The 12,183-nt window shown below is 28.4% G+C and overlaps 2 protein-coding genes and 1 non-coding gene across 3 annotated transcripts in view; 1 reads left to right on the plus strand and 2 right to left on the minus strand.

Annotated features, from left to right (window-relative positions):
- Positions 1-69: 69 nt before the first annotated feature.
- LOC111683844 (beta-hexosaminidase subunit beta-like) lies at positions 70-2,090 on the minus strand. Its single transcript, XM_046956300.1, is given in 7 exon segments — positions 70-595; positions 598-756; positions 819-944; positions 1,034-1,352; positions 1,419-1,521; positions 1,613-1,791; positions 1,877-2,090. Coding segments are annotated over 7 exon segments (1,536 nt in total). The 5' UTR covers positions 2,069-2,090; the 3' UTR covers positions 70-137.
- Positions 2,091-4,208: 2,118 nt separating this feature from the next.
- Trnag-gcc lies at positions 4,209-4,279 on the minus strand. Its single transcript has one exon. It is a non-coding gene; the product is annotated as a tRNA-Gly (tRNA).
- A 3,057-nt stretch (positions 4,280-7,336) lies between these two features.
- LOC111683834 (bromodomain-containing protein DDB_G0280777) overlaps positions 7,337-12,183 on the plus strand; it is a 40,324-nt gene continuing 35,477 nt past the window's right edge. The window contains exons 1-2 of the mRNA XM_046956299.1: positions 7,337-7,520; positions 7,780-7,965. Of these exons, the coding sequence (XP_046812255.1) occupies positions 7,475-7,520; positions 7,780-7,965 (232 nt within the window). The 5' untranslated portion in view covers positions 7,337-7,474. The remainder of the gene's footprint in view (positions 7,521-7,779; positions 7,966-12,183) is intronic.

A 12,183-nucleotide genomic window follows, 5' to 3' on the forward strand; every position in this document is an offset into this window, starting at 1 on the left:
ATATTCAACATAAAAGTTTCTTTATAAAAAGTAAAAATTTTAAAAATATACTCATGGTGTAGGGTATTATATGGTCGGCCATGCCCGACTATACTTTCCAACTTGTTTTAAAATGCGGATTTTTTATTTTTTAAATTCTAACACAGCCCATAACTATTGGCTGGTCTAGCATCAATACCTCTAAAAAGCATACGGCAATTATGTTCCTCTATACGCGGAGTAGCTTCGTCTGAATCACGATGAGATTTTTCTGACCACAAAAGTTCAGCCACAGCACTAACTCTGGGAAATGTGGTGGACAATACATTATGCTCATTTATAAATTCAGACCATAAACAAGCTTCACCACCCAAAACATGATTCTTCTGTTTCTTAGTGCCTTCAAAATCAGTTGGCTCTATTAAATAGAATTTTTCCCAATCACCACCTGAATCCAATAAATACAAATACCAATCTTGACTACGTATTATGTCGTAGTTGTGAGAAGTCAAATATGGGGCATTTGTCTTGTAATCAAACCAGACTTGCCCAATAGTGCCGACAGGCCATTCCATCCAAAAGTTTTGTCATACCCTGAAATTTAAAATATTTTTTATGTAAGTCTTTCAAGATACATAAAGGGCAAATCCAGATTTTCTAGACCCTTTGAGACTAAAAAACTTTGTATTTGGGGGTTTGATTCCCAACATGCCCAATCGATTTCATCTACACCCAAGTGTAGATATTCATCAGGAAATAATGACAGTAATTCACTGATGTTGAAATATATTGCAATATGTACATATGTATGTAAATGTTAATGTCTAATTTTTTCCTAAATAATTCGTATAGAAATTCAAAAGTTGAATCCTTTGTTGGGTTTAAAGGTCCTAGTTGACCGGCATAATCTCCAAAACATTCTGTCATAATTTTGGGATGTGACGCTCCCCATGAGGCCGTGTGTGCTTAACAGAGAATGTATATATTTATATTGATATACAATATATACTGCTTATATCTAAAATATAATTCGATAAATGACTATAACAAACACCAGGAGTATCGAGTTCTGGAACAACCCGAATACCTCTTATGCGTGCAAATTCCACTATATCTCTTACATCGTTTTCCGAATAAGTCATTTCTGGTCTATAAGCGCCCATAATTGACAGTTCAGGAAATACTGTTGAGATAAAAGGAAAAGCTGAATCATCTGTAAGATGCCAATGAAACACGTTTAACTTGTTGTATTCCATACCTTGCAACAATTGTAAAATTTTCGATTTGCTTATGAAATGACGAGCAGAGTCCAACATCAGCCCACGATATTTGAAGCGAGGAGCATCATAAATCTCTGTCTCTGGTATTCGTAGCTAAAATTTACATCCTTTCTTTTAAATTAAAGAACATATGTATGTAAATGCAAAAAATCCACTTACAATATCATTAGGCATGGGCACCAAGAGTTGTGATAGAGTTTCTAAACCTCTTAAAATACCCCAAACCGAATTGGCTATAACGCGTCCATCGCCCCAAACAAATCTAAAATAAAGATTTATTAAAAACAAAAATTATTTACATTTTTACATCTGCTGTAGAAGTTAAATATAGATTTTTTCAACGCCTACGTGACTCATCCATATTTAAGTGAGGCAGTGTTTCACATTTCTTTGTCAAATTCACTCGAATCTGTTGAATGTGCTCTACAACTACAGTTTGGGGAGCCCCTATATAACCACGCACAGAATTTCTTATAATTGCGCTGTAACGTTGTAGAGCTTCCTGCATTAACATACAATTTTTGTTGACAGCCTGTGAATATTTGTTTTCAGAACATGAACAATTTTTTTTGAAACTATGTATTTAAAAAGTGAAAAGATAAAATTTACCACCCTACCACAAGTTGAAAGTTGTTGGGATCAATACCATAATAACGACCTGTATCACTTTGCCACAAAGGTTTGGGCCATATCTCACCAACGGATCCCTTAATGTCGGGTCCATAACTTATATAACCATTGCCGTTTACTAAAGTTATGCGTACTATTAAATGAAACATAAAGCAATTAATTAACCTTTTTAAAGGCATTTTATTTTTAACAGAAGAAAGATACTTTACTGGCGTAGAATAGAAACGATAATAAAAATATAACATTGTTATTTACACGATAATATAACGTCAGAGTTACCACATTACTGTAGTTTCAGTTTGATTGGATTGACAGATTTTCGATTTATCTTAGGAAAAATTAAGCAAAAAACGAGCAATGTGGGGAATTTCAGATAGCTAAAAGAAAGTTGGCACATAGCTTCCCCTTCGCATAATTAGTATAGAATTGAAAGTCATCGAAAGTATATTGTGCGCGAAGCGAGATATTTGAGGTCAAAGGTTACAAAAATTAGTTTTTGCGGAATATCTTCCTTAATATGCGTCTTACGTATTTTAATGTTAATATAATTTCTATAGAGAATTGAATTTCCTGCATTTTGGTTGAAGAATATTTTTGCGTATCATTAGTTGTTTTCGAGCAATAGTGCATTATTTTTCTACTGCACTAATATTTTGAAATATTAATAAATATTGTACTAATAACATAAAGGAGATATTTGCTAAAAACAGAAGCTAAGTGTCAATTTTCATTTAACTATCTAAAATTCCGCATCAAACCCCTTATTTTCTTGAGCTAAAAATGCAATTGTTTATTAGCATAACTAATAAACAGGTTTTTTTTCCCAAATGAATTTTTGGTATGTTCGTAGTAAAAACTTCTGGTAACACTGCAACGTAAATAACAAATTCTGCAACGTAAATTAAATTTACACTTGTGTCAACGGTTATAATTTAAATTTATCGTCTAATTAAACGCGTTTTTTTATTAATGTGATTTGCTTTTTATTGACTCTAAAGACAAATTCAAAAGATAATTTTTAGTAAAAAAGCTTAACCTAAGCAGAAATTTTTGTGACCTAAAGAGTTTAAGGGTGTGTTAATTAATCTTTAATTTTTTATTGATTTAGTTGTTAGACATTCAGCAATAAACTGAAAAGGAAAGCTTATATTTCAGATAACTAATCCAGTCCTATAGTAGATATGTATAGTATATGTGTGTACAAAAGGTCATTGTAAATTAATAATAAAAAACTGCAATGTTGTCACTACAAGTAGATAATAAACGAATAAGCGAATGGTGTATAACATTGTATTGAAAAATAATTTAATAATTCTATGATGGTTGTGAGACGTTAAATGGATAGATTGATTGTCCTATCCCTTGTCAAGTAATTGACTGATATAATTTTATTTATGATTGTACCTAGTTTTTTAAATTTCTTTTTTATCATTTCAATTAATCAATTGCACATTTTATTCGTCTTTTGTGCAAAAATAAAAAAAATTATTCGTTCGCAAAATTTATCATCGTAAAACATTCTCTCTCTGGCTCTAATTTACAATGCAAGACATGTTTGGGTAACAATTGCAGCATTTGTATTTTCCATTTAATTTCGTGCAAAATAAATGGAGAAATAAAACAATTTGGAAGAACTGTATTTTTTAAATGAATAAATTCTTATGTAACTGCAGCACTTTTCCATGGAATGTTTAAACCCCAAATAGACAACTTACTTTACTTACAGACATTTCTCAGACATTTTATTGAAATAAAAAAAGGAAAAATAATGAAAACAAGATGAATTAAGACATGCTGAGGATTTGTTTGAAAATTAAATTAAATGAAATAAAGTAAAAAGACAAAAATAACGTAAAATAAAAATAAGTAAATTGTAATGGTGAAATATAAACATTGTAAATTTCATGTGAAGCAAATTATAAAGGGAGAATACTGAAAAACAAACATGTTCAATACTACTTGTCTGTTGAAACCATCAAATTTATGTGGGAAACTGAAATCGTTTTTATAATAAAATAAAAAAACAAAATATTAACATACTTAAATTTCACAATGTTTTTCACAAATAAAATATTTTTCATTGCTCATGGAATGTAACTTTTATAGTTTTGAAAATCCTTGTCCTCCAATCGTTTACGCAAAATATATCTAATGCAGGAAAATAAATACCCTTTAAAAAATATGGGGAATTTTAGATAGCTAAATGAAAATTTTGGGGCTATAAATAAGCAGAAAAGGTAAATAAAATGAAATACTATATCATTTTTTAAATAACACACATAAATATTATTTCTGATTTTGTATTAAAGAAAAAATACATGCATCGGCCGGGAATCGAACCCGGGCCGCCCGCGTGGCAGGCGAGCATTCTACCACTGAACCACCGATGCTTGACAGAAGTCTTTGGAAACAATGTCAGTTAGCAGATTATTTTCTTTTATGTTGCATAATTGTTAATATGCATGTATATTTCAATATAAATTAAACAAAGATTATATAGATTGACAGGTGTTGCAACAGCCACAGATCTACCATAATTCATTCACCATGGGAAAATTTCTTCAAGTTGTAAAATAGTTCAATGTTAATTTATCTTCTGGCAGCAGCAACGTTAACCAGCCCACTCACTCATACAAATTGTTCATGTTCAATGTTTTGCTACCAATATTTGCCAGATACAATAATACTATGGTATGTATTTCTTTCATTTGTACGATTCGTGCGATACAAAGTGGCAGTGTCGGTAATCAATATAATAATTGTTGATTACTTTGAAGCCCACTTGCAAAGAAACTATTTAAAAATCTTAAGAGCGCTAATTCAACAATCTACAAACAATTATACGTAATGGGTTTATTTATGCTCGTACGCAAATAATTTACAAAATCTTATTGATTTTGCGGCTTAAGAAAGAGGCGTTCGTTTAAGTGTTAACATTTTGTGTTGTTTACACCACGTATTACACAGATATTCATAGATTTAAAATAATTATGTATATTGTATACAATGGGTTATTAAGTTAACATACATACATATATACTGGAATGAATATTTTCAAGAAACAAAATTCCCATGGAGTGTTGTCACTATCACATGAATATGATCTAATTTATCTGTAGATATATTTTAATTGGCTACACGTTTTCTCTTTACCTCATCCGTTTAATTGTTTTAATATTTAGTTTTTTATATTTTATTGATATAACACAATAAAAAATTACCATCATCACAACCAAAAGCAAACAATGAAGAAAAACACAAAAACACGATCAAGAACTTCATTTATTCAAAGTTTTGCATTGTATCGTTAAAATAATTTCAGAAACACATAAAATATCTCAAAATAAATTTACAAACATCTGCATACAAATTAATGCTAGTCGCGTCGACGAATGAGAACAAGAATTGTATTGTCAAGAAAGGTACACAAAAAACCTGTTTTTTTATTTTGTATATTGTAGAGAAACTAAACAAACGTGATAATATTTAAGAGACATATATTTTTCAAAAATATGCTCATTCTCTTAAATGATAAGTTTCACTGATTTATGTTGTATACATAAAGAGATATTCAAATTATATACATATAAACCATTTGTTAAGAGAGATCTTTTTCTTAAGATGATATATGTATGTACATATTGTTACCATGATTAAATCTTCGTTATTTAATTTGTTGTATCTGACTAAAATCTGTGTTTCTTATTATAAGTCAACATTTGTTTGTGTTTTTCTTTACAAATGTGATTTCTTTTTTATAACTTTCAAAAAATACCATAAAATTTTGAACACACCAACATGTTGTCAATTAAATTCAAAAGCAATATTACTCTTTATGAAGAGCATTTTAAAGAGCGAATTAATTTTTGTTAAATATATCTCTTAATATAATAAATTAGCTGTAATTTATTTTCATATTACGTTAATTATTTTGCTTTTTAGATCTTGTTAAAGAAACAACATGTTTTTATGACTTACCACACCGCCAACCAGAATACTTTCGACTCTTTTTCATTCTTGATACATGTGTACATACATATGTATGTATTTTATTGCATGATAACAGGTGTTTCTATTTATGTTGATAGTGTATAGTGTAGAGCAGTTTTGTGATATGATATCTCTGCCCAAGTGCACAGACGGTAAAAAAATTAAAGCAGCTGCTTACGAAGACCAAAACAAAACATAAAAGAGCAATGCTCTATTTGCTGCATTAACGTTAACTTGATCTTCTAAATTTGGTCAAAATGAATAAAATAAACATCATCGTGTTCACATTTAAACTGGTTTTTGTTTTGTTCAAGACGGAAGAGATTTTTTAACGTAAGGCATCATTTTCATTTTAGCAACAGCAGCAGCAGCGCACCACTACTTTTTATTATTAAGTAGTGGGTAAAGACATTTTTAATGACACTTTCATAGTAAAATCCCAACAACAATGCTACATACCATTCCATTCAAGAAGACCAACCACTATGACGACCATGATGCATGGTACTGAAGATGGTCACTGATGATGATAATGACAATGAATGTGGTTGCGAATGATGATGATAGTATTGGATATTCATATGGATAGCTGTGGTTGACAGGTCTTTGACATTTAGGTGTTAAGTGAAAAGTTGAACAGGTTGCTGATGGTCACGATGATGAATATAATTATGATGTTAATTTGTCTTTACAACTTATGGTAAAATAAATTTAATGCAGTCAGTGGGTTTCGATAATGTGAATTGTTTTTTTTTCTATTGCATATCACAACATCATCTTTGACTCATTATGATGGCTAATATGCGTAGGTTTTGAGAAGGTAAAATATAAAGATTAATTTTCAGCGACATTTACACTGCAATTTTAAACAAAAAAATATTAAAATATCAGATTCCAAAAGATGATAATGTAATTTTTGTATCCATTTCTTGTTAAGTTTTTATTTTTATACCCTACACCACTTCAGTGAGGTGTTCTGGTTGTCAATACACCTTTAGGCATATCAATCGGCTTAGAATTCTTTTTTAGTTTATTTAGCTATGTGAACCTGGTAATGGAATTAGTGAATTCGACTCTCTTTTAACACAACCCCCATGCAATGTCCCTTTTAAAAATTTTATATAACCGTAAAATGAGGATTGGTGCATTTTTCCGCAAGCCCCAAAAAGCCTTTTTCAAAAAATTAGTTCTTAAACAATAAATTACTTAAATATATCAGAGGCAAGATACAAATCGGCTTAAATGCTTTATTGTGAAAAAATCACATCTTCGTTCGGCTTGGCCCTACTATAATTCCTTATGTGTTTTGTTTTGTCTTTGAACTTTGTAAGCTTCACAAAATGCTTTCTATAAAATGCTATAAATTTCTAATAAATTATTTGTCAAACAAATACGTACATACATATGTGTTGTTAAAAAAAATTAAAAATAAAAATAAACAACAACATATTTAAAGCTTTGTTCGGATTTCCGTGTTATTGGCAAATTTTCGAAGCAAAATTTTAGTGTAGTATTTAGAATAATTTAGTAAAAATTTTAAGCCATTTCCAATATATTTTTAAAAATAGTGTGAACTTCTTAACAAGAATTTTGGTATGTCATGTTTAACTTATTTATCAGCGGCATTTAGGAGTTATAGACGTAAGTAACAAAAAATAGACATAAATAAGAAGAGCTTTTTAAACACAATAACATACTGCATCACAAACTTACGAAAGATCATCAGACAATATATGTTTAACAATGTTTATATACATTGAATATTTAAAATGTTTCTATACAAACTGATATGCTTATACATGTTTTCATATATTGTAATTTTCATAACACTCCCTAAAATATGCTTCACTTTTTGGCAACTTTTTTAAAATAGCTTTTCTCATTTATTTTTTACTTTTAGAAAAACGTTTTACTTCTAATGTTCAAAGTAATTCTTCAACATCGCCTTCAACAACATCTACCACAGCTAGTACACCAACTGGAGGTAGCACAACCAGCATTAAAGGTTCACCACCACCAAAAAAGTTTACTCTTCATACCAAACGCTTAGATATTAAGTCGACACCGGGTAAAACCCCACTTAAAGGTAAGTTGTCAACTGATAAATATTTATAAAATGATTTTGTATAACACACTGAATAACTGAAAAGGTTACAAGAGAATTGCATTATTGTATAGCTACTTTATTTTATTCATCCGTCTATCCATCTCGTACAATTATTGGATATTCCAAGTGAAAGCTTAGTTTTATTAATTTTTTAACTTAGTTTTGTTTCTGTTTAATTTGCAAAGTATAATATATCAAAAGCTTACATGGTTTTTGTATCCGGTCTTCCTCTTCAATTTTATTTAAAATTTCGTAATTTGTTTTGGTATTAGTTTCGTGTGTATTTTTAAGGATTAGTTTATTTTAATTTGTAAAAAATACGAAATTAAATAAAAGGAAACTTCACACTTTAGTTGCGGTATTTGTTTATTTCTCTTTTCGCTTTTTTCTAAGTTTGTATGGAATTACGTCTATTGTGTTCTAATGTTTGATTTTTATTTATAATTTTATTTTTATTTATGAATGTTTTTATTTAAAATCATATTTTTATTATCACAAATTAACACATCAAATCAATTTGTGTTCGCCGACCGACACACATTTAAAATAGTCGATGTTAAATTGATTTAACAATTTAATGAATTGTGTGTTTTGAATGATGATTGTTTATGGTTGTTTTCGGTCTATGTGATTTGAATAAATGGGATACAAAACACTTTTTTTAAGTTTTGAGAATATAGGTTTTATTTGACAATATAAATTTAAGACCATAAAGTAAGAAATTATATTTAAATTTTGCAAAGTCTCCCAAAGACATTTATTTATGAGTATGTTATTTATCATCATAAATATTATTAATTTATATGAAAAAGAAACAAGTAGTAAAAATTCTACAAAATTTCGATATTGATAATAAATAAAATTTTTTATAAATAGTAAATTTTTTTGATTTTTGTAAAAAAAGTGGAATAATCTATAAATATTTTACAAATTTTTTAAATTCATATGTATTATATACATATGTAGTTTGTATCTCATCTTGTGCTTGACTACAGTAAATTAAATATATTATTGTTCACAATTAATACGAAACAAATAACGTGATAAGAAATAGTTAAAAAAAAAAACTATAAAATAATTTGTTTTCACATTCATTCAAATGAAAATGAAAATTAACTCGAATCCGACACAACATATTCATTCATTTAATCACTTATCCATTCAACCGTCTAACTATCCATCATTTAAAAGATTTTTGTGCGTGTCAATTAAAAGACATGTGTTTAAACACTTGTCAATTTAATTTGTAATGAAACGAAATGAAATAAAAAAGAAAATAAATAAATGACTAGAAAAACAAATAAAATTTAGGATCTAAAATAAAAAAATAATTTTTCTTACAAAACACAGGCGTTAAAGTTACCTTAAAAAAATAGAAAAAGTTTAAATTTAACTTTAATACGGTTACAAATGTAGCGATTCTAGTAAAACTAGTTGAAACTTTTTATGAGCATTTTTTCTGAAATATGTATGTATATAAATACTTACATATTCTTAAAACACACATATTTTTTTTTTGTTTTTTTTTTTTTTTGAGGACCACACAATTTTTTTTTAACTTACAATTTATAACTATTTATAATAAAGACCAAAATAACTGTATAATATTTTTTGTCAAACGTAAGTTTTTTTTCTAACACTTCATAATCTCTAGTTTGGCTAAAGATTTGAAAGTTTGCTGCACTGTACTTCAAAGTTTTTACCTTCAATTAACTTTAACACATGCTGTTGTGTCATACAACTCGCTTTGTTATTCTTCTAGAAAATGTCATTAAAGTTAATTATTTACGTTGGTTTTAAAAACAAAAATGAACTGTTGAAACTGCAAACAAACAAAACCGAGCGGCTGAAATGTCATGTTTAGAACACAAAATGTCAAACACTACTCATACTCGAAATCCTACTTGTTAAATGTTTGCACCATTAAGAACGCGTTAAAGCATTCATTCGACTTGATACGTTTACACTTCCATAAAGATCCATTTACACTTAACGCAATCACACACATTCACATTTGTTCGCAAATGTTTTAATAAAATGTATTTGCTTAGAAATTATTATGTAGCTTGTTCTTTTTATTAATATGTATAAGTAAAAAAATCTCCAAAAAACGTCACGTCATTAAAAAATACTGTTTACGCCAAGAATTTTGTAGTGAAAATTAAATTAAATGAGTGAGTATTAAAATCCAAACTTTATGGTGTTTAAAAGCGAGCATAACAAATTCAAACAACTAAGTATTTATAATTCAGGCTTTCAAAGTTGGTCAACTGTAGTATTAACAAGTAAGTGTGTTATATTCGGCCATACCGAATCGTTTATACCGACCATCAAATTTTGTGCTGTAAAATTAAAGTAAATCTCATTTATTCAATATATGCTCAATTCGAAATGATTATAGACATCAGATTTCGGAATAGAGCTTTTAGGCAAATTTTTGTTGCTATAAAACTTGTTTATCATAAAGTTTAAAGTGGTTAAGTGATTTTCTAAAGGAAATAGGATTTTCATAACATTTGATAGAGAGATTATGGCTTGTTATAAACTAAGTTATGTCGAATTTCTTCGTTATACTCGCATTTTTAAGATAGTTGCCGTTAAAGTAATAGCGGTAGGGTCAATAATTGACCAATCCTCATAAAATTTGTCAAAGAGAATTTGCTTTGTGAAATCTTATTTATATTTGTCGAATTTCATCACTATACTCGTTTTTAAGCCAGTATATGAGGCATTTCCTAAAGGGGACTATATATGGGGTTAGGGTCAATTATGAACCGATCCTCTTAAAAATTGGTAAATAGGTTTTGGGTTGTATTTTGGTAGGGTCAATTATGGACTGGTCCTTATAAATTTTTACAAAGAGATTAAGGTTCCTCTAAAACATGTTTAATTTCACCGATATATATGCTTATTTAAGCCAGTTATGTGCGTTAAAATCATTTTCTGAAGGAGAATTTATATGATTGTTAGGCGAAATTGTGAACCAATATTACCCATTTTCAATACCAAATAACATGCATCAATTAAAAGGAAAGGAACAGCTCACTAGCCGTTCCCGTTTGGACTCTATCGTGTTTTCAACAGACAGACAGACAGACAGACAGACAGAAGGACATATGGACGAACATCGTGTTAGAATCTAATAATTAACCAGATATACTTTTATAGGTCTTAAACGAATGTTTTGATGTGTAACAAACGGAATGACAAAAACAATACACCCCCATCTTTTTTGAAACGTTAATAAAAATAAAAATATGTAGTTCATGTGTTATAAAGCTTTTCAGTTCAGTTCAACTCAATAACTTTTGGCAAATTTAATTAACAAGTTCATAAAACTACATTGTTTTATCTTAATTGTGAAAAATGTTTTTAAAGCTTTAAATTTAATGAAATTCGAAAGTTTTAACAACAGCTTTGAAAGTATTTAAATTATAACTCGTTGTGTATAGTAAATGTAGGTTCTCGCTAAAAAAAATAACACTTTCCGAAATTTTGGTTTTGGTTTGCAAAAACTAAAAGCGTACGCGTTAGACTATAGGCCTAAGATAACGATTTTTAATATTATTTATAGTAAATAATACTCATCAAAAAATTTAACCAGTTTGTTTATGAATTATGTAGTTACATTTTTACTATTTTTAATGATAATTAAGGCTTTCTTTGTGAATTTATTTTACAAGTTTTTTTTTTTTTTAAGTTAATGACTTAAGGCTTTTACTATTGCAGAAATATAAAAAAAATATAATAGTATTCCCCGAAACCGACACGCACCTTTTCAAATAAACTTTTACTTTTTTTATTGTTTAAATTTACACCATTCGATGCTTCTCTATAATGCGTGGTCGCAAAAAATAACATTTAAACAAATAAATAATAACAATATGGTGTATCATGTGTATCGAAGTAAGAAAACTGAAATAAAATAAATTTTATTTTAAATGACAATTTACTATTAAGCGTGTGAAAATAAGACAATTTTAACAATATTTTGAGTAGTACGCTTTTATGTATTATAAATTATTAACAAACACTTTTAAAAATATTTAGCTCTATTCGTTATTTCAAATATTGTGCAAAAAGATGAGCAATCTTAATGCAAATCTTTATTTAACTGACCGAGTCATATACATATATTAAAACTTCAACTATGTATATAAAACTAGGTTATAATAAAAAATACTACTAAAATTTTTA

This window comes from Lucilia cuprina, chromosome 2, assembly GCF_022045245.1.
Source record: "Lucilia cuprina isolate Lc7/37 chromosome 2, ASM2204524v1, whole genome shotgun sequence".
Classification (NCBI taxonomy): domain Eukaryota; kingdom Metazoa; phylum Arthropoda; class Insecta; order Diptera; family Calliphoridae; genus Lucilia; species Lucilia cuprina.